The sequence below is a fragment of the Panthera uncia genome, chromosome A2 (genome assembly GCF_023721935.1).
Source record: "Panthera uncia isolate 11264 chromosome A2, Puncia_PCG_1.0, whole genome shotgun sequence".
Classification (NCBI taxonomy): domain Eukaryota; kingdom Metazoa; phylum Chordata; class Mammalia; order Carnivora; family Felidae; genus Panthera; species Panthera uncia.
The window spans coordinates 139,301,123-139,324,578 of NC_064816.1; the positions used below are offsets into that span (position 1 = coordinate 139,301,123).

The following is a 23,456-nucleotide window of genomic DNA, read 5'->3' on the forward strand; positions in this document are numbered from 1 at the left end:
CTGCCTAGTCTCCATGACAGGTTGTAATGCTCTCTAGTTACAGTGGTAGTGAACTCCAAAACTGGGCTTTGTCTCGATAGTTTAGCATCTGCCAATTCGGGGTTCATATAACCACTTAGTAGCTTTCAGGCCGTAGTGATTTCAGGCCTTAGATCTATTCACAGATAGCAGGTACTCAGTAAAATATTCATTTAACACCTCTCTTTTCCTCTTAGCTCTCATACCTAGGTTCCCACTTCCATTGGATATGTTTTTAAGATACAATGTCTCCCTGTCAGTCCTGAGCTGAGATGTGACTGAGCTGAGACGGGTTTTGACTGAGAAGGGGTTACTTCAGAGGAGCCCAGTCAGAGAGAAGTGGGAGAACGCCCAGAAGAAAAGGAAATCAATGATAAAAGCAGAGATAATACTTTGTTCTCAGGCAACTTTTCTGTTCCCTCCTTTCTTTTACCTACCTGCCCGATGGGAATTAATGTGCATTGATGTGTTTACTTTTTCCCCACTTAACAAGGTGTAGGGAGACCACCTACTTCTGCTTCTTCCTCTTGAAGAACTGGATGGAGCCAGGCTGCTGGCAGCTGGGGGAACAGATGAGAAAGGCCCTTCTTTGCCTCTGAATCTGCTTGGAGTGGCTGAGTTTTGGTCACCACAGGCCCAAGGGTCTCTCTCTCCTGAAAGACATTTTGACTCCATTTCTGCTCGACTTGAAGGCTTGTTGAGCCATCTTGTTTTCTGGATTTAATCACTTGGTGGTCTCCCAGAAATCAGAGAGGACTACTGGGATCTCTAGATTTCTTGAGATTTCTGAATACCAAGGTCGTGACATCAGAGTAGAATAGGTACATCTGCTCAAACAGTGAGACCAGGAAATCTTCTGTGCCTTTTTCGTGCAGTCTTTCCCCCAATTCCTGCCACCCAGTAAGTGTCCCAGCCTCCTCCCAGTTCCGGTCCCCAGTTCACCCCACCAACAGCACCCAGCACAGCCCCACTGCTAAGGGTCAGAAGCGTACTGGAAACGTATTTTAGCATTATTCCTGTTTTGCAGCAAAGCCTTATCTATGGGTCTGTGGCCAGAAAGTTCAATACAATTGTTTATTTCTCTCTCTCTGACAATTCTGTTCTTGCTTAATTTGCAGATAGAAAATGAAAAGTGATTTTGCCTGTTGATGCTGTAGAAACCATGGGCTGACTTTCATTCAGTTTTACTCTAGCCCCATCTCTCCCTTCTGGGTTACGTCTCAGGCTCTTTGGCTCTGAGTTTATTGGTCTCTTTTACCAAAAATCAGTTCCACTTTTCCCACACAGCCTGACACTGAAATGCCCAGAACGAGGCAGCCCTAGAGATCTCACCCATGGGATGCTCGGGTAGGGCCTTCAGCTGTCCCATCCTTGCACAGCTGGGCGAGTGGCCTGGCCACCAGCCCAAGCCGTTGTCCTGCTGCAGTTGCTATCCTTCTGCTGCTCTCCCTCTCTGGTGTTTCCTTTGATGTGATGTATTCCTTTTGTGAGGCCTCAAGGCTTGGAGGGAAAGCTCTGTTCTTGAGCTTCTGAAAACCCGAGATATAAACTATTCCCTTTCCTCTGAGCTTCATGACCTTGAATCTGTACTGTGGCCAGAAACATGAGCTGCCACCTGGCTTCGTCCATAAGAGACGCATGTTCTGTCCCAGCAGTGGGGGCCCCTTTGCCCAAAGGCTTCCTGGCAAGTGTGTGCAGTTGCCTAGACACCTTGCTTCTTTGCCTCCTGTGCCAAATCTCTTGTACCGGCACCCAAGGCCATTTGGAAAATGCCTTGGGAGGTAACGCCTCCCAATTCTGCCTTATTGCAGCAGGAGAGACCAGCAGTGATTCAGAGACCTGGGCATAGATGCATCCTCCGCCATATTTTGATCATTTCCTTTTATTCTGTCTCTAGCCTACTTCAACGTTTTGTCTCACAATTACAGTTGCAGTACGAATTTTTTGGAAATACTGTGTAAGTAACTCAGATATCTAAATGTGACGTATCTCATGGTCTATCACTGATGACCACTGTCAGTGATCTAACACTGATGATCACTGTTGCAAAATGAATGACTGAATCAAAGAGAGAAAGAAAAGGCAATCTGAGTTGGTTAGTGAGCACCCGTGTTGTATAAAAGACCATCTTTGGATATAAAGAAGTGTGAAGAATGGGATCCTCAGGGATCTTATAGGCTAGGTATGGAGTGAAAGACAGCTGAGGTTATGAGCGTGGTGATTGCTATAAATAGTAATAATAATATTAATAATAATGGTAAAACCATAAGAGTTAAAATGTATTCTACTTCTCCATAGGCCAGGCATTGTGCCACTACATGTTTTTACATACATAATCTCTCCTAGTTCACACAACAACCATGGGAGGCAGATACATTATTCTACCGGTTTTACAAATAGAACAACTGAGGCTTTGAGTGGTTCAGCAGCTTGGCTAAGGTCACAAAGCGAATACGTGATAGAATTAGGATGTGAATCCAGGTCTGTCTGGTTCCAGACACCTAATACTTCATCAGTATTCTGTTTTTTCTGTTACTCATTCTGAATGAAAAACTGATGGTACTATTGTCCAGAATATAGCCAGAGGACAGCAGGGGAAGCTTATGAAGAGAAAAATGACACCGAGTTAACACTTGTGAAATTTGACGTGAAAGCCAGATAGTAAAGAGAAAACGTCTAGGAGTCCACTGGAATGACTCTCAGAAGGCAGAGTGGCTGGGGATAGCAGTACGATTTAGGTGAGAGAGCCATTTAGATAAGCGATGGTGAAGCCGGTGAGACCTTGGGACTGTAAGGGGGTGCATCCCACATCCGGGTGTGCCTGTGCTCCCCACACATCTTATTTGGAACTCCCCAGGTCTCTTGCTGATTCCCAGATGCTATGGCCGGGAGCTCACCTCCCCTGCCCCCTCTAATCACCGCTGCCCTGGTGATGGTTGGGTTTTCCCTCTACAGCATCTTATCTCTGATGTGATGGCATTCTGATCTAAGTCCTGCCCTGTTGAAAGTGTCAGGGCGGTGTCCCATCCTTGCTGGACACTAGGCCGACCAGGCCCCTTTTCATCACAGATTCTCCTTTTCTCCTGACACAGGCATCGAATGCCCCAGAGGAGCCCGAAACCTCCCAGGCTTGGTGCAAGAGGGAGAGCCTTTCAGTGAGGAAGCCACACTTTTCACCAAGGAGCTGGTGCTGCAGCGAGAGGTGGGACATCTTACGGTTGCTTCTTGTGTGAAGAGGGGTGAGAAAACGGGGCTCCCTTGGTCTCGTGCTTTCCTGCCACGTCAGAGATGAGTCTGACATTTTTCTGGTGCTCGGCCTTCCTCATCCACCATCCATTCTGTGTCTGCCCACATCCTGCTTCCTTGAGCCCTGCGTCATTGGCCAGCCACCCCCAGACAGCCCCCTGCCACCGGTGTCCTGGGATTGTGTGCTGAAACACCAAGCCGGCCTAGGCAGCATCCTGAGGCAGAGGGCTTACGGCTCTGTAGCCCTCCTCCTTGGCGAATCAGCCCGCGCTGCCTGCCTCCAGCTGGATTTAGAAGCTTGACTAACCCTGTCAGGGGCCAATTTTCTTTGAACATTTATTTGTATCTTTGAGTAATTGTATTTTATGTAGCGGGTTTTCTGACTTAATTTAATTGTATTTCTGTTTCTGCCCGTTGGCCTGGCTCTTGCAGGCGGGAGTTAGGCTTCTCATCTGCTGCGGTGTCCATCTACCTGCTAATTTTTATCAAGTCATAGTCAACTGATACATCTTCTTTCCAGGAGTATTGCAGTCATTCATCCTGCTAGGTGGGCACAAGAAAGGAACAGTGGGGGAGTGTGCTGGGCTCAGGCTGAGGATTTCAGATCTGCCTTTGTCCTCATTTCTTTTACAATCAAACCCATAGGGTCCCGTTAGCTTTCATGCAATATCATGATATGCAAGAGCTAAAAGATTATGGGGTCCTAGAGGTTAGCTCGCTCGTGGGGCTTTGTAGATCCTTGAGATCAGACGTGTGGGCTTGGGGACGTTTCTCATTTGGATTTGAATCGCCAGTGAGTATATTGGGTACTAGAGGCACAAGAGAGCAGGCTAGCCCAGGATGCTGTGTGGGACTGCCCAGACCTGTAGAAAACCACCTCTTTGACTTCTGGCTGAACGACACTATTTGTTTTTGGTTGCCACCTCTTGGGGATTTTTTTTAGCACTTACCTTTCCATTTTGTGAAAGAAAATGGGGTGGCAAAAGGAATCCTGAATTCTTAGTTCAACATAGATGGATTCCATTTCCCAAAATGAACTGCAACAACCTGGGCATTGCATAGGCTGTGCTGGCCGTCTGTATAGTGGGGCGGGGGCAGGAGTGCCGGACCCCTTCATGCCTCCTCAGTCTCACACTGACCCGTTTATTTGTGCTGAGATGCATTCATGTTTGTGAAGAAGAAATCCTCATGCAGAGTGCCTTCCCCCTTCCCCTCTATTTTGTAACTGCCCAGTGTAGTTTGAATTCTTGTCAGTTAAAGATAAGCCCCTGCAGGAAAAGTATTTTAAAAATCCAAATAGTCCAGTTGTCTATCAGAAGCTGTTGCAATTTGGAGCACAGTAATTAGGTAGACGGGGCAAATATTTTGGAATTTCCTCTGGGTGGACCTTTGGGGAATGACCTACAGAGCAGCTCTGTGACGGGAAAAACAGGTCCACCCAAGGTCTGCGACTTAAAGTCATCACAGAAGTAGCCGTGACAGACATCCGGTGGTCGTGCTTTGGACGGAGTGAGGAAAGGCCCTCGTGGGGTTCTCTGAGACTTTTCGTTAGTAACGTCCTCGTCACTTCCTAGCTGCGCCACATTTCTGTGTCGCCCTCCCCATTGGTCACCGTTGTCCTCCCCTGTTGTTTCACGGCTCCTGGAGTTTCTTTCCCTTTCTTTTTCAACTCTCATTTCCCCAGCCACTTTTCTTCTGATCCCATTTTCTGGCCCGCTGGTGCCATCCAAAGAGCACAAGGGGTCAGAGAGAATACTGGCCACTAAGTGGAATGAGTGGGCCGAAAGCTCTTTTATTCTCTTAGTATCGTGACCTTACCTTTGTCTGTACATTTGCTGGTATTTGATTGTTGAAAAAAGATAAATTTTCCCCCATCTTCTTTGATGCCCCTGACGTGTGAGTTTGCAGATCTTGGTCTAATCCAGATTTGATATGTGGCTTTCTTGGTTGTAGCACCCCAGTTTTGCAGAGCCCTAAGTCGGGAGTCTCTTGATAAAGAAACTTTCTGCGTTTTCTTAGCTGCTTATATGATTGCCCGGCCTGACTGTTTTGAAAGGTCTTTCCAGAGGGAAGAGGAGTATGGCTTAAACTCAGGACAGCTTGAAGTTTTAACTAAAGGAACCGGTTTTAACCTGTTCCCTTGGGCATTTCCCTTCGTATCACACATGTAAACTGTTTTCTTGACAGTGTAGGAGTGAAGAGTGGTTTTTGTTTTGTTCTAAGTCGCTTTTACCTGTATTTTTATTCCATACATTGTCCTGGGCACATGTCTCTTTGCCTCTTCCTTCCACCCCACTTGGATCTAGGAAAGCCTGATGGATTGGCATTCCTGGATGTGGAGATCCCTCCCGCCCTGAGGAGGAAGCACCGTGCCGTGCCGCTGTACGGATGCCTGAGTGTGCGTTCACAGCCTCTCACCTCACGTAGCTCTTACCTTCAGGGCAGCCTCCACAGCACCCCATTCCACTCCAGGTGCTCTTCGGGAGCCAAGCCGCTGTTGTGATGGCCGCGGTTGGACAGGCTTTTGGTACCTTGTGCCAATCCCCTTGGTAATCAGACTTGGTCAGGTAATCAGGTGTTGGCGATGATGTGATCGTCCTTGACCCTGCCCCATCCCTCCCCTTTATGTTTTTCTTTTTCTTATCTTAGTTTTGACCGGGATCTCTCTACCCTCTGCCTCGTTTTCCCAGTTACTATAAACTGGCAGAATCCAATAGGAAGGGAGAAACACACAGATTTCATGATTTCACAGCACATCCCAGGCCCCCACAACGGCATGTCCGTCGAGTTAGACTCACATGCATAAACCTGGAAACTGACTGGAGAAGGACGTGTAGTGGGGGAGAGACTATAACGGGCACGCCCCTAGGTCAGCCCACCTGCCAGGGAGCAGACAGAAAGCTGAGGTGCAGGTGCCTGACTCCCTGCTTATGAAATACATTGTCTTGGCTTTGGGTGGCCAGAGCACAAATTGCTACGTGCCTCTCCGTTTGGGGGGAAGAGAGAGTTGTAGTCTTTCTGTCCCATAGCCTCATGTGGAGCTTGCCAGAGTCTCACACAAGTCTCTTCTCTACATTTCAGATGGCCCCCATCATCTGGACACCCGATAGCCGTTCTTTCCTTTAGTGTGTTTTACGGTGACACCAGTTAGCACAGAGCTACTGACATTCCTGGCCACCACTCAGCTCCATCTTCCTGTCTTTCCGGTCACCTTTCATTGTATTTCTTCTTTTTTTTCCCATTTTTCTACGTGCTCCTTCTCCTTAGCCATCGGTTCCCATTGTCTTTTGTTCCTTCCCCTGAGCTAGGAGTCTGGGAGGACTGTTCCAGGTCAGTGGTCTGGGTGTTCTGACATTCTTGCTCCCGGGCAAGAAGAAGAGCAGTTTAGACACCAGCTTGTTACTGGACTTTTTGTGGCCAAAGCAGCCAAGGAACTCTGAAAGCACGTCACACTTAGAGGAAATCCAGGTAGCTCAACAGTTCTTCCTCAGCCTGACTCAGTTAGTATATAGCAGGGGTGGGCAAAGTCGGCCCACTGCCAGTTTTCATGAATAAAGTGCTACTGAAACATTGCCACACTGTGGCTCCTCTCATACTCTAACAGCAGAGTTGAGTAGTTACGACAGAGGCCATGTAGCTCACAAAATCTTAAATATTTACTTATCTGTCTTTTTAGCACAAGAAGTGTGCTGACCCTTGCTGTACAGAGTATGCTGAGTTGGTTGGTTTTTTACCTTGTTGTAGCCTGAAAATGACAATTTACTCTCAACATCCCCTGCCTTTGAGGCTGGGCTACTTCTGGGCCACCCAACATGAGGTCATCGTGTCCCTTGCTGTAGTTGTGACTGTGATCTATATGAGGGCTGTGTCCCACTGCATGGCATGAGCTGGTGATACTCTTTGTGCCCCCGCCCATACAGCTGCCTCTTTCAGGCAATTCCCTGCCACCCTGCCAAGGACAGGAAGATCTGGTAAATTGTGCCCATCGCTAGCATCTTCCCAGAAGTAGTGGTGAGACAGAGCGTTAGGGAATGGGTAGATAACTGGCTTCAATTTCCTGTTTCTGCACTCCAGGTATCATGTGGTTCTGGGAAAGTGGTTCTTTTCTGCCTTGGTATTCCTGTCTAAAACACTGATCTCACAATCCAAAGCCTTCGTCTTCCCTTTGAGACCCTTCCTGTGAATAAATAGTCATCTGGGATCTCTTCACACCTCGCCAGAAGGCCAGCTAGCCAGCATTCACTCACTGACCAGCCGCTGCCTGTACAGTAACGTGGTCGCTGTCAGGAAAACCTGCGCTCTTAGAGAAGGGGCTCTGAGGTATTAAAAGAGATCAGTGCCACAATTTAACCCTCTTCACAGTTCCAGGCTATAAGAGGTACATTTCCCTGGGGCAGGACGTGGGATGTATAGAGGTTTGGTGATCATTTCCAAGACCTTTCTCAGTGACCCCTTTGTCCTCCTGAGATCTCAGAAATTACCCTTTGCTGCTGCCTGGAAAATGTCCTCATGCTGGACAGCCTGAGCCGAAAACTGGCTGATTCCCTGACCTATTTCCCTTCTTCCTGCTGGCATCGAAAGGGAGGATGCCCCCCTGGGGAGCTCCTGCTGCAGCTTGCAGTGGCCAGGGCGTAGTCCTAGATCCCCTCTCTCCCACTACCCCCCCTGCTTTTTTGTAAACAGAGATGCACAAAAGCCTCACAAGCAACTGGTGCTGTCCGAAGAACATGTATTTACATTTCAGAGGAATGTGGACTTGGCAGTGAATATTGGTGCGTATTTATGGAGAGATGTGCGTCTGGGAGAGAAAACTTAGAATAAAAGGAAAATTATTTCTTGTTTTTTTGTTTTTAGTGCCAAATGTGCTGCATCTTGTCTGAGAAAGATAATAATTGGTCTAAGCAGTTTCCCGTTGATTGAAACTGTTTCTGCACATTTCCCTCACAGTGCTGTGGTATATGCTCACACCCTTCCTGTTCCCGTCTGTCAGTGCGGGTCCCTTCCTGGCCAGGAGACACACGGGAGGGGGAACAGTAGCAAAGTTAGATCTCTGGATCAAAGCACTAACGATAGTTCAAGCCACGGGGAAACCCAGAAGGGCAAAGGACACCTGGTGCGGGTAAGGCCGATGAAACACTGCTCACAGACTCTCCCTGGGTCCCGTAACTCTCACTGAGCCACGACTAGTCACCTGCCGGGAAGGTGAGCCAGCTGTCTACCAACGTTTCACTTACTTGCAAAGGACACCCTATTCTAGATGATGTCTGCCACTGCCCAGGGAAGAAGGAATGCAGTAAGGTCACCTTTCTAAACTGCTCTCTTCCCTGTGACGTGTTAAAGGCTGTTGGAAGCTAAGGCTTTACTTTTCCCTCCCCACACACTCTTAATGGTTCATCACCCACCAGTGTCCTTTCAGTTTGTTTTCCGTTTAAGGCTATTTTCTCTGAAGAGGGCTCAGGTAACGACCTCCTATCTTAATAATGATCAGGTTTTCCATTTATATAGTATTTTATAGTGTAAAAGTGCTTACACATGCAATGTTTCATTTTAATCTCAAAGCAAACCTACATGAGAAATATTATCTCAGTTTCCCAGTTCAGGAAACTGACATGCACAGTGATCTGCCTCTGTTCACAGAGCTTGTTGTAGAGCAGATACCAACACCCAAATGTCTGCATTCCAAATCGGGTGCTTTTTCTTCCCCAGATTTTGCCCATTTTTCTATTAGAATGTGGTCATTCTTTTAGCAGTATTATATCATTTCTCAACCCTCAAATATCTGGAGCTAATTAATTTATGAAGGACTTCCCTAAAGGTCCAGCAGTTAAACTAAGAGTTCATCTTCAGTAAAGAACCACTGAGTCTGATTCTGGATGCTCACAGGACTCCAGAGGGATCTGAGGGATTTGCTGTGGCCACACCTTCCCAAAATATTTATTCTCTTCTTGTCACAGTTTTTACAGCTTTTGGTTGCCTGATCCTGCTTCATCTGTTGTTTGACTTCTGCGGGCCTTCCTTTTTTAAATAATGATTCCTCTCTGGTGTATCTTGCTCCATTTCTGCTGGATCATATATAATCCATATTCCTATTTCTAATCTCTCTTAAGACACAGATCTAAGTAAGTCCCTCACTTATAAATCTATGCTTCCCCACTGCCTCTGGGCTAAAGTCTCATTTCCTTAGTTGACATATAGCCTTGATTACCTCCCCAGCTCCATGTCTCACCACTACTCGTTTCACTGACCTTCCTGTACTCACAGTTCCCGGTACACACCTTCCCGTTTCATCTCTCACATTCTTTAGATAGACCCAAGCTCCCCACCCTGTAGATCAACCATCCTCCTCCTTTGATTTCTTGTTCGTACCTACCTGTCCTTCAAGATAAACCTTCTCTGGGAAGCTTTGCCTTGGTCTCCCAGACTGGCTGAGATGCCCTTCCTTTGGTCCCCACAGCATCCTGTGCACACATCTGTCCTTCACTGACCGATGTTGTTGAAAGGATCTGCCTGTGTGTTAAGTCTCCACACTAGATTCTAAGCTTCTCAAGGACAGCATCCATGCTTTTGTCTTTGTGGTCTTTGTACTTTGCCTGGCGTACAAGAGATACTTAATAGATTCGTTAAGTCAACTATTATATATGTTGTCCTTTATAGTTCTTTGGGAAAGCTCTTTAAGGTCACCATTTGTGGGTCAGGGAGGAAGCCTTGAGTATTAAGGCTGGACACATAGCTGCTAATTCAGGAGCTTCTCATTGAAAAAGTGCATTGCCAAGCCTGACTCTGCTTACGAGGGGACCCTGACATTCCTTGGTCTCCCTGGCAGTCCCACCAGGATACTTAAAGGTAATGAGATAATGATGTGTGGGTGTTTAGTGCCCCTGTATCATTCTCCCAGGAGGCTACTCGTCTCTTCCCCTCCCTGTATATTTCCCATCCTTTGCTTTTGCGGATCAAACTATTAAGTGAGATGATGGGTTTATTTTGAAGTTCCAGTCAACAAATTCCTGTTCAGTGATATGCTGTAAGCACCATGTGAATACCAGGCTGTTACCTGCCCACTTACAGCCTCTTCATTTCTGGGCTCGTGGCCCTTGCCAGGTATTTCTAAAAGCCCTAGAAGGAAAGCCCTCGATTCCCATTCCAGCCCCTAAATGAAAATGGCATCACAATGAGAAGAGATGAGGGAAAAATGAAGAGTGGCGGATCCTGTCACATCGCCCTGTTTTTCCCTTCCCTGGCTGCTAGGTCTCCCCTATCAGCTTTTCTACCCGTCGGGTAGCCGGTCACCAGTAGCCTTCCGAAGCTAGCTCAGCAGCATGTGCTGATAGGTGCCAGCAGTGTGCTGGCTCCGGTGGGATTCCTCTCTGCAGAGCTGCTGGCTCAGCTGGGCTGTTGTCTGTTTCCCTATTCTTCTGCTTAGAACTTTCATAGCCAGTCAAGCATAGAATTGCATCCATTCTTCTGAAATAGCTGCTGGGCCTAATTTGTCACTGGCTTGGCCAAGATCCTATTACCTGTAATTATGTCATACAGGCTGACTGGCGAAGTTTGCAGGCCTCACTGCCCTCCCGAGACCAGTGTTCACATCCCAGCCTGGCTGTTGGGAGTGGGGAGAGAACAAAATGGAGTCAGATTTAGGGCCACAAGAGATTTGGCCTCCTTGGGACATGTAGGAACATCTCAAGGATAGAATTCCATCTCAGGGAAGAAAATCCTTTTCGGTGGAGGGATTCTTCCTTTCCCCGGGGAATTGGTCCTTACTAACTACTATACTCTTCCTTAAGAGGTTTTGAGGTTTCCTCTGCCGGTTCAATTTGTTCTTACCAGTAAAAGGAAATAGGAAGTATAGCCCTTAGACCTGACAGACTCTGTTTCCCCCAGAAGCAAGTGCCTTGTCATTGCCAAGGCACCTTTACTTTACTTCTAACCCCCGCCACTCTGAGAGTAAAGATTTTGTAAAAGGCTCAAACATGACTTCCTCTTACATCTTTCCACTAGAATGGTCCCCAGTACTTACTTTGAACTTCATCTCAATTGAACCTGGAAGTGAGTATAGTGGGCACTGATTGCCACTGGAGAGTGTATTTATTGGTTCGCTACAAGATTATCATTACAAACACAAGGTCATGAAAATCCTTCAAACCGAGCTTCGCTAAGCTCCTGCCACCTATGGTATTCAATACTATCTGCCTGTCTGACATAAAATTCTTTATGAGCCATCCCTGTGGATGACAGCTATTGCCAGGCACATCCTGGTCTACCTTCTGTATAGCTATGTAGAGCCTGTGACCCAGAACAAATGGAAAAATTCTGTCAGGAGGGAAGAGATTTCTGGACTCCTCATAGGTGGATTATGCTAGGAGAGCTGGGTGCCATTTATTTTAATTTGGATGTATCATATGCCCCTAGTAATAACTCCTGGTTTGTCTTACCTCTTCAATCATCCTGAATTTTCACTGCTTCTTGAGCTTTGGCAAGGGTTCTCTTTAAAAAAGAAAAAAAAGGAAGCTAATATTCTTAGTATAATAACAAAGGCTGAAGAAAAACAGCTCCAAATTTTTGTTTTTCAGATGAAATCCCTTATTTATGAAGTCTGTCCATTTCCTTCTGGGAGCCTAATTTGGAAAATAATTCTGTCTTCTGACTAGCAGATCATATTTACTTTCCACACTAAAGATGACCTCATGCAGACCTGCTCACTCTCTGTTTCCAGAAGAACTTCACATGGGACCCCAACACATTGGCCAGCACCCACGTGGACTTGAATGTGAGCTTTCATGCTGGCATGTTTGGGGATCTTCAGGCATCATGTCTCCCTTTTCAATCCTAACCGTTCTCAGACACACCCACTGCCTGAACGTTACTATCTTCTCCTTGGAATTATATAATGCAACTGATAATCTTTTTAGAACACAGCCCTTAGTATACAATAGCTGGGCTGTCAAAGCTGCGAGCAAGGAGTAAGCAGATTGTACATTTCATTTGCTCTCCAGGTAATAGTAACTCTCTGGTGTCTCACGTGTGACTCCTCCAAGGACACAGTGGTGACTGTTATAGTGGATGAGCCAACCTTAACCCTGCCCTCTTCTTATCGATAGCACGCCCACCTCTTGTGTCTGTTGCCAAGGACTAGACGAGATCTTCTGTGTTCCAAATCTGGCTTTATTGATGAACTTCCCTCTTGCCACTCCACCTGTGACAGTTTCTGGTCAGCTGAACTTAAATGGATTTTGAAAATGAAAGTGACCAATGGTCTGTTAGGAAATGCTGTGGTGCATGAAATAAGATTATGAACAAGCTTGAGAATTAACAGCAGATACCCTAACCTGGTCTAAACAACATGTGTCACTTAGGAAAGATAAGTTCATTCTTAGACCCATATGCGGAACATTTAAGGACATCTTTCCTTTTCCGGTCACTTAAAAACTCTTGTCAGTAACATGTGCGGAATCAGACCTGCGTTCTTGTTCCAACCTCACCATTTACCGAATGACCTTGGACATGATCCTTAGCTTCTCTAAATCCAGGGCAATCTCAGTGCATAATAGAATTCAACAGAACGGTGCCCCTTGGGTTGTACAACAGTCCTGCTAACCCAGCTGCCTCACCTACAACAAAGGTACCTTCTCTGTAGGGTGATTGTAGAAATAATGTATACATGTGAAATTCCCAACACTGGTGCCCTGGTGAATAGTAAATACTTGGTTAACAACAGCTTGTCATCATTTTTATCATGAATGAAAATTCTTCTCTCGGAGTTTAGCTAAAATCTAGGATTAGAACTTCAGCGTGTGTGGATAAACCACGATATGAAGAGTAGGGAGGTAGGCAGGTCACAGGCATGTGTGTTGGGAACAGCATTCATATTAGAATCAGCAAAGAACAAAGGTTAGTCTTCTCCAGTGCTCTTTACACTCCAGTCCCATGTATTTAAGCTAGTAGTGGCACGTAAGCATGCTCCCCCCGTCTAGCACCCATGGCAGATGTTTCTGGTCACAGGGCTGCTCTGGCTCAGGGCTCAGAATCTGCTCAAAACAGGGTTCCTAGGAGCTACTACCAGTTGAGTGGATTTGGTACTCGCACCGATACCTATTGGCCATTCTTGTTCCAAGCTCTCAAAAATTGTCTGAGTACCATCGGGGGTTGGGGGGGAGGGGAGGGTGGGGCTGGTTGGCTCAGTCAGTTACGTGTCCAGCTCTTGATTTCAGCTCAGGTCGTGATCTTGCCATTCGTGAGATCAAGCCTGGCATCAGGCTCTGCACTGGCAGCATGGAGCCTACTTGGGATATATTCTCTCTCTCTCTCTCTCTCTCTCTCTCTCTCTCTCTCTCTCTCTTCCCCCCCCCCTTCTCTCCCTTCCTCCCTCCCTCTCCCTATCCTTCCTGCACTTGCTCGCTCTCTCAAAATAAACAAACAAACATTAAAAAAAAAAAAAGTTTTTAAAATAAATAAATAAATACCATCTGGGGTTAGCCGGTCATTTTTCTATGAAGATTGAGGAAACAGGGTCTTTTGCCTCTGCTTCTGCATGGTCCTACACTTGGGAAGCTCTTCTTTCTAGGCAGTGTCACATTGAGTGGAAAAGTAAAGGTCTGGAGGTAATGCCGACAGAGTCCTAACCTATGCACAGAGCCTCTTCTAGACTTAACTATGGACAGATAAGGCCAAACATCACCAAGAGCCAGGAAGCCAAGATTCTACACATACCTCACAGATATCTAAGAAATAACGGCTTAAGTATCTTTGCCATGCAGTTGAACTGCCACACGGGTATTTAGAGGATGTTCTGCCAATACTCAGGGCTCTCTGTGACTTACACAGGACTTCTGACCTTGCTCATTTCCTGATGTCACTGTGACCTGAAAATAAGGAATATAGGGATGACCTCTCTAGATCGTAGCTGGCCCAGGCTTCCCTGTCCTCTGATGGAATAGCATTTGCTCTTTTTTGTCCCCTTACCACCTTACCATGGCCACAGCAGTCTACAATTGCCATAGGTTTATCTTTGATCTGTATTAAATTGGAGAGTTGGAGGATAGTGGAGTGCCAGGCAGGAGCTCTAAAGAGAGATCTAGGTGTTAACCAGGATTGAAAAGGACCAGAAAAGGACCCAAGATGAATCCCTTGGGACAGTCACTGCAGCAAGAACAAAAGCTGTCTATTGAGCCAGGAATGAAGAGTTGAAAAGAAACAGCTTCACTGTGCCATTTTTCTTTCCAGGTTAGCATAATGCCTCCCTCTTCTCCCTTTGCCTTCTCTCGATGCAGTGGAATCCTATCTAGTGGTACCAGAAGACGGTCTTGGCATTGAATGCACAGCTAGAAGTGGAGATTTTGCAGGTAAAACCCAACAGGTGCCTCCACCACTACCAGTACCCTGTATAAGCCACTTCACATGTCTCTACAGTGCTGGTGGTTGGTGCTGGATGCTATTACCTCTGGTTAAATAAATCTAAAACTACCGACCCAGGATTTTTATAGCAATGCTGCAACCCTATATGAGGAAATGCAACAAATAGTCCATTACCGCTGATTGGATATGGATTTTTGGCCTGGCCACTTGCCACTCGGTAATTTTAGAATAGGGTCACTTTCGGAATTGGAAGATTCCTTGTAGGAGGGTACTGGTGTTTGCTAAATAGTGTTTCTTATCTTCGTGCCTTCTCACCACCATGCTCCCACCTCCCGAGTGTAGGGCCAGTCTCTCTGTCTGCTTGGCAGAGACGGCCACAGCTCATCCTTCATCAGTTTACAGGGCTGCAGACGTGGCCATTTCCAAACGCCCAGGGTGCACTTAACCACTTCCTCCTTCTAATATCAGCACTTCCACTCTAAACACATCAGCAGCTTTGTAACTTGCATTTTATTTTGCTCTACGTTTTGGCCCTTCAGGTTATTTGTGGGAGGAAGGTGAGGGGACCGGCAAAATGTGTTGTCGCAGATTTCAGAATTACACAATTACACCCTGAGTCATTGTCTCTGGAGAATCATTTAAGCAAGAGTGCCAAGAGCATCCTGAAGGGCTCTCACTCTGGTCACATGTGGGTTTTAAAGGTTGGGTTCTCTTTCATATTTGATACATGACTACCTACTTGATTTCAGCATCTGCAGAATGGGAGGGCTCAGCCCTGTTCTGCCTGGAGAGAGCTGAAAGGTAATTACTAAGGCACGGAGCACAGGATTGTCCCGCTCACACAGACGGTGAATAAGCACACACGGGCTGAGGGTCCCGTGGTTGCTTTGTTGTTCTCCTCACCTGCATCTGAACAGGAAACCTGTGGTCCTAGAGCCTGAGATCTGACCACTGTTTACCTCATGGGCTTAGCTCTCATCGGTTTTCCCTTTTCTCTCTGCCATAAAATCTGTCTGTTACATTGCCCTTTTCTTGACATGACTTTGGTTCTGATGAGCAGTATGCCCTAAACAGAAGCCGTCCCAAAGCACTGAGTGGTTCTCACAGTCTTCCTTGTAGCCAGCTGGTTGGACTAAGCCCTCAAAATCAGACACAAAACGCGTATCTTCCTGTTACGAGTTCTCATGCCTATCTGTTGTAACAGTGTGGACTGGTTCTCTGGGTGAGATTGATTTACATACAGTTTGTCATCTTGCCTGTTTGTGGATGGTCATCGTCCCAGGCTTCAGGTCAGACCTCTCACATTTTGGCCCCGGCCTCTGATCTTTATGAGAGGTCTTTCCACCCAGGGTGTTTCAGAGGATAGGCTTGAAACCCCAGAAGCCATGATCTTTGTTATTATCAAGTATGATGCAAGACAGTTCTACTTTATCAGCGTCCCGCCTCGCTTTTTTTGGCATTCGACCCAGGGCTGAGGGTCAGTGTGACAAAGCTGGAGTTTGCCCTTGAAGCTTTTGATTCTTGTTTCCCCATCCAGAATTATAGTCAGTTGTTGAGCTAGCCCAGCTAGACACCACTCAAGTACGACAACTTCAAAAATTTATGAGGCCCTGGGACCCATAGTCCCTCTCAACATACAGACTTCTAGCCTTGCATCAAGGGAAGCCATATGGTTTCACATGCCCTGTTGCCCTGGTGAGGCACAGCGCCATGAAGCGCAGAGGGAAGGCCCTGGGACTGCTCTCGGTGGCCAGCCCTTCAAGGTGTGAGGAAGGGCTCTTCGTGACACATTCACACATGCACCCAAGCATGCCTAACACCCAGTGACGGGGAGACCAGCTCGGGGAACATGCAGCCTTCTCACCCTGCCCACACTTCTTTTCATCTGTCCTTCCTCCCTGATGGCTTTCACCCTCCCGGTTGTGTTTCTGTAATTTGTACAGTATCGTTGAGAGGTGTTGAAGAGATCAATAGCAATTCACCTTTTCCCTTATTGATTAAAGTGATGGCAAGTAAAAATGGCAGGCACTACCAATTCATTCATCATGAGCTGGCCATTTCCTACCAGGCCACCAGTGACCTCTCTGCCTGTTAGTTGCTGAGCCACAGCTTAGATTGCACTGGTTTCTAGGCTGCTTTAATGGGAATGAGAGAACCACTGTCTTTGGCTCCTACAATCAAAGCTGAGTGAGGAAGGAGACTGCAGGTAATGAGCAAGAAAATGACTGTGGAACCCGTTCTTCAACTCCGTGGCTTTATTTGAGGGGTTCACCACACGTGCTATACTCTCAGGAAGAGGCAGCCTGAGAGCAGATGATGGACATCACTGCCTCTCCCCAGTTCTTCCAAAGGGCACCGCCTTCCTTTATTATCCTACACAATGTAAACTGAGTGTGGTGCGTGAAAAGTCCGTGATGCCTGTGAACTAGTTCCGTTTTTGCTGAGCGTGCAGAGGTTTGTCATTCCCTCTGAGACTTCAGGTAGTTAACTATGGCTCACCCTGGGGGAATATGGGGTGCCTGGGGTTGCGCTTGAGTCAGGGGTGAAGGAAGGGTTGGTTCTTCTACTTAGGAAGAAGGGTCTGCGTCTACCAAGGGATGGAGAATGCAGACGGTTCTTAACCACTTCTCAACTCCAGAAACAAGCACGGGAAGAATGTGTGTGTGCGTGTGTGTGTGTGGTGGTGGTGGTGGTGGTGGTGGTGGTGGTGGTGGTGGTGTGTGTGTTGTTGTTGTTGTTGTTCTGTTCTCCCTCAATGGAAATACCCTCTGACTCTCTGTTGAGAAAGGTGATAGAGACACAACCCATGACATTTCAGGTGCCATGCACTAAAGAGCTCATTTTTAAAGCTGTGTCTCAAATGGCATACTTCTTGCTTCACTCACCTGGTGGTATAGGGCTCTTAAAAGGGAAGTTAGCACTGACCACAAGGGCAAAACTCGGTTAACTTAGCTGCTTTTCTCTTTATGTACCATAGTTTGAATTTGGTTGGTTCTCTGACGCATACGCACACAGAAGCAGCTGGTGCCCACCGCACCCAGCAAGGTCACTCAGCGCCGTGGAGGGGCTGGGAGAGCGGGAGTCTGCTGCCTGGCTCAGCATGAACCAACTCCCAGAAACTGCTGTCTGCAGCATTTTGGCTGAGGGGGAAGTACACTGGGGGGCCACCTGGAAGCTTACCCTGTTCCGTGACCTCCACCCAGCAAAGGAAGCCACTCACCTGAGTGGGCAGTAAATGGTGACGAGCGGGACTTGCAGTTCCCCAGAGCTGGTCATTGCCATCAGGGAGCTTGCAGTCTTTTGCGTCAGCCCAAGTACACAGCCAAGCTTCCAGAAGAGCACTGCCATCGCAGTCCTGTCTCCTGAGTGCCCAGTGGGTTTAGGTCACTATTTTGGATGCCCCTCTCCCAGTAGGGAGATTTCGCTAGAAACCCAGTGTCACTATGTCAGGTAGCTCTGCAGTCTGCAGATGCCAGACCTGGAGAAGGCAGCCAGCTCTCTGTGAAGCTGGTTAATTACATGTGAAGCTGCCAGCAGGATGATTGTTCTTTTCCCATGGATCATTAATAAAGCATTCTGGCCTGCGTGGATGGGGCAGGGGAAGTCTCTGACAATTGCGTCACCTTCTTCGGCTTTGTTGGACAGGTCTTCCTCCCTTTCAGTCTAAAGTATTCAAAATGGCTGGGAATGAGGAGAGGCAGGGGAAAGAAAAATCTGTTTCCGTGTAATGCACACGTTTTTCTCCTCTAAGATGGAAAGTGGCCCCCGGCTTTCAGATTGTCTTGGCAGCCAGAATACAAAGGGTTCAAGGCCTGCCATGGGTGGGAAGTGCTAGTGGCTCGGCTCCTAATATTTGCAGCAAACTACTAGCCGGACCTGATTTGGAGACGAGGCAGCAGGTGGCAAACAGCCCTGCCCCACTGGGGCCCAAGATTGGCGCCATCTTCTTCTGTCAGCCAAGGCAGCCCCATTCCTGCTATGCCTGAGCACAGAAAGCATTTGTGGTGTTTTAGAAACTCCTTTTTAGGCAAAGATGGAAGAAGACAAAGCAAATATAATATGGGAAACCCAATGTAGTTAGAAATAGTTTCCTGTCAAACAACCTAAAGTAGAGCTTTTCCTTTGGTTAGAAGAATTTAGAATATACATTTCTCCATAGAGCATTGAGTGCAGATATTAAAAATGGATTATAAATAGAAATAAACATGACCCATGCAGTTTCCAAGGACTTGAGTATACAGCCTTCAGAATACTGAACTAGAGCCTTTGATAGCTATCCGGGCTCTATAGGTTACACAGTCCAATCGAAACAGTGCCCAGTAGTTGAGAAAACGAAGGCATGAAGAAGGTAATTATATGGACACATTCACATAGTAAGTCGTGGGAGAGTTAACATCTCCACGTTTCCATTGTATTGATCTTACCTGCACCCTCCCACCAGCCTCCCAGACAGCCACCTGTTCATCCACCGGCAGTATAGGTAATAATAGAAGGCTGTGACAGTGGCATATAAAAAGGGAGTGGGGTGTACCTGACAGAGGCGGACAGGAGAGGTGAACACGTGCATTCTCTAAATTGTATTATTTTAGTGAGAAAAGGACGCAAGGCTAAGTCAGAGGAGGAAGTTACCCAGGGCCTCAGCATTCTGTAAAGAGGACTCTTACTAGACAGGGGTGCAGAGAGAACGCACACAGGATGAGAAGCCATGCCAGAGAGGGAGGAGTACAGGTGTCTGACAAGCCTGGAATTTTCCATTGCTTTTCCTGATCAGCGATCATAGAAAAGCTGTTATCTTTTCATGCCAAAATCTGAGCTTCAAAAAAGCCCCAAAGAAACAACCAAGGAGTACTAAACCATTTTAAGTTGAGGGGCTTGCTTTTTCCTTGGGGGTGGGGAGGCTTATTGTTTTGCTGCCTCCCCCCTGCCCGCCCCAACTGAGAGTTGCAGGGCAGTGATGAAACTTACTGCCCACTAACTCCTTGGGCAGGACTCCAGCTCAGGCACTGTTTCCTGGTCACTTTCTGCCAGGACACAGAGTGGGCCCCTGGGCATCATCCCTTGCGCCCAGTGTCCTGTGCTGTTAGGCCTGCTCCCTCATTCTCTCAGGAGGCAGATCCAAAAGCCATGACATGTTAGCAGGCTCTGGGCCTTGCCCCCACCCTGTAGCTGAGACTGGTTACCCGTTTCGTTAGCAGTGACGTCTGTATGTCTTTCAAGGGCTTGTCAAGTGGGGGAGGAACAAATCACATTTTCCGGCAATTTAATTTTATTAACTCTGATTTTTCCCCCCCTTTTCCAAAGCACAGCTAAATGGAGCTAAACATACACATGAGGGCTATATTTAGTCCTGATGGTGTGGTAGAGTAGGGAAGGCACAAACAGAGGTTTATCTGCTACCTAGTAAACACAGGGAGGTGTCAGGGCTAGAGAATTCAATAGTAATAATAAGCATTTATATGATGCAATGACAACTTTGATACAGGGCATAATTTTCCGGGGATTGCTATTAATTGTGCTTCTGCCTGTGAGCGGCCCCCTAGTGAGGGGCTTGGAACACCACGCAGAGTTAAGCTATATTAAACATCAATTAAAACAGCGTAAAATAGAAACCAAATAAAATCTGCAAAGGTCAGAGTGGCTGTGAATGGGCAGACAAGGCCTTGAGGGAGAGGGGTTAGGGCCTGCTGAGTCTAGTATACTGGGGCGCTCACACTTCCAGTTGCTCGGAGCTGCTTTGAGTTCCTCGGTTTATTTAGTAGGTTTGCCGGAGAGTGCATGATGGTACCCTCTAGCTTCCCCCCACTCAATTCTTCCCCAAAGGGGTCTCAAAAACAACTCATTGTGGCCAGCAAGAAACGTGAGAAGACAACCAGAGTCTACCCCCACCATCCAGTAGGACTTTCTGCAGTGATGGAAACGTTCCTTATCTGCGTTGTTCAGTAGAGTAACCACTAGCCACTTACGGATATTGAGCACTTGAAATGTGGTTGGTGCAACTCAGGCACAGGATCTTTAATAAAATTTTAATTTAAATAGCCACATGTGGCCAGTGGCTGCCATACTGGACAACACAGGACTCTAGACAGTCCTCGCCCACAGTAAATACTCAGGCAGCGAGTGATGTGCACTGCACTCTTCTTCCTGAAACAACCTCCACCTTCCCCCCCGCCCCAGACCCCTGAATGTGTAATGTTTTTTGGGGTTTTTTTTTTTTATACCCAATCCTCCCATACTCTCAACTTTAGCTTCTAGATTCTTTGATAAGGGCCACACACAATGCCAGGAAATGAGAAAGGCCAGTGCCTGCATCAGACCAGACAGCCATGGCCTTATCCTTGTACCCTTCTCTCCTGGCATCCCCCAGTCAAGCTAAGAGTAGGTGTTTCTCACTCCCCCAGACAGAAAAGAAGGGAGTGGTTCTGGATCTCTGGCTAAATGAAGATCACAGATCTGTGGTGCTATCACTGTTCCCACTGAACATCTGATTCAGTTGCTGAGTCTGACCCTTGCATTCTCCAGAACTAGGGGACTGTAAAATTCCCAGGTCATCCAGGAAACTCAAAGCTGACATTCTTTAGTCCTTTGGCACCTAAACTGAAAATACCTCTTCCAGTAGCTTTTGAAACACTTGTTGAACGCTTAGAATGGATCCATTCATTGGAATGACATAGCTAGTATAGTCAAACAAAGCACTGTACTTGTAATAAAACATCCCATGTGTAAGTCCTGGCTCCTCCATTTACTAAATCCGCGACCTTGACAAAAATCATTTAACCTCCCTGAGGCTTCATCTTCCCACATAAAAATAAGTGTGCCAGATTAAATGACCTCTAGGACTGAGCGGACCTAGAAAAGAGATCCGGAGAAAGACACCCTAATTGCCGCGAAGTCCTGTGTCTCCGCTCAGTTTCCCCTGTCCAATGTCAAGCCTGCATTTCAAGCACCCCCTTTCCTGAGTCCTCCAGGATGCCTCACCTGTGTCTAGTTAGCACTGACTCAGACTTGGAAGTTGTCCAGTAGCACAGACACACCCTGAGCCAGCCATCACCTCCTGTGGTTATTATCGCACTCACGTGAGCCTCTAGGAGTCCCAGACAGTCCCCCAAATTACTTTGAGTCATCCTCAGAGTTGGCATTTTGGCCCTTTGTGGAAAGAAGGCAAGAGGTTTCTTGGCTTGGGCAGTGGGTCCGTAAAGCAAAAGAGGGGTTGGGGAGTTACCAACTCCTGTGTGCCAGTCATCCTGGCTGGCCGGTTGTTTGCCAGCCCCCCTCCACCCAGCCGTCACTAGTTACTGCTCCGGGGACTGTCCCCAGCCGCCCAGAGCCCCTGTGGAGCCGCCTGCTCTGCACAGCTCACAGAGGGCCTGTAGCATCTCTAATTGAAGAGCTGGTGAGCGGACGCCCTCAGTGGAGGTATTTTTAGCTGCAGTGATACAGCCTCATCTTTTCTGCTGGATGTTTTGTTTAGTTATTTTTCTTTTTAAATAAAATAAGTAAAATTGAAGGCTGTGGTCCCAAACCCTAGTGCCAACGCCCAAGAAGTTTTGGCACACCCCCTCACCACAGGCCTAATTAATCCTGTCTAAGACCAGGTGCTGAAGCTCTGAGTTTGCCAGAATATTAGGCCAGAGAGACAGGGTGTACAGAAGGGAGAAGAGCTAGAAATAGAGAGGAGGCATAATGCAGGCTGGCCTGGTGCGAGGTGCGGAGGGCCTTCTGAGCGGCCTGGGCAGCTGGGAACAACTCTTTGCAGGCCTCTTAGACCTTTGATGGATCTTAGGGATCGAGTGAGCGGGCCTCAACTCCTTAGGTTATGCAGTGGGTCCAGTTCTGTACCTTGCTGACGTAGTGCTTTTGTGTTCCTTCTCTTTATCCTGTTCTGTGACTTGTCACCTTTTCCTTGGCTTTTTTATTAGATACCATGTGATCAGGGGCTAAAAGACATTCAAGGAACTTGCATCAGACCCCTTAGCAGGATCCTGGATTGAGGGGGCAGTGGTTCTCAACCCTGGCTGCACACTGAAATCATGGAGTATGGGAGGTTTAGGAAGGATACTCCTACCTGAGCCTCCCTTCAAAGATTCCGGCTTCATCAAGAACCAGCTTTTTCTGTTAAGATTCCCCAGGTATATTAGGTGATACCAAGGAATAGTTTGTTGATGTTATTGGGTGTGATAATGGCTTTGTGGTTATGTAAGAAAATGGCTGTGTTTTTTAGAGATGCATACTGAAGTATGGAAAGGTGAAATGACATCATGTCTGGGATAATGCTTTAAAATACATCAGCAAAGAAAAAAGGGGGATAGATTAGGCAGATATGACTGTTTCAATGATTGCTGAATCTGGATGTTGATATATGGGAGTTCATTACTATTCTCTAATTTCAGTGTTTCAAACTTTTCAGATCAAAGGTTTTTTTTAGTAAAACATGTTTTTTAAAAAACTTAGAATCTCTCCAGGTGATTGTAGTGTTCAGCTAAGGTTGAAAACCAGTGGCTTCAAAGATTAAATTTGGATCCCCACACCCTAGGTCAGCTCTGATTTGGGGCTTTGGATAACCTTAAGAGTGACCCTTCAGGGTAAGTTCCCATAAGTAATCTGGACCGTCAACTCTCAAGTAGGTGAGAAACGGGATGGGCACAAGGAACAAATTACACCCGTGTCTAGAATCAGACTTCAGAGTGGAAGACTAGACAGCTTTGTCTGTTCTACTGAGGGACTTCGGTGTCACCCAGCCCTGAAAGCTGTTGCGCTTCGTGGTTTATTTGCCTCGTCCCTTGCCAGCCAGCACCCCTGCACACCACCCCGAAGACCTCTGTCCTCACACCAGGGATATAAAA

The 23,456-nt window shown here is 47.1% G+C and overlaps 1 protein-coding gene across 2 annotated transcripts in view; it reads left to right on the top strand.

The window, feature by feature from the left end:
* The window catches only part of SND1 (staphylococcal nuclease and tudor domain containing 1), a 423,895-nt gene that overhangs the window by 322,753 nt on the left and 77,686 nt on the right, over positions 1 to 23,456 (top strand). For both annotated transcript variants that reach the window (XM_049642985.1, XM_049642986.1), the window contains one exon: positions 3,111 to 3,220. In XM_049642985.1, coding sequence (XP_049498942.1) covers positions 3,111 to 3,220 — 110 coding nt within the window. The remainder of the gene's footprint in view (positions 1 to 3,110; positions 3,221 to 23,456) is intronic.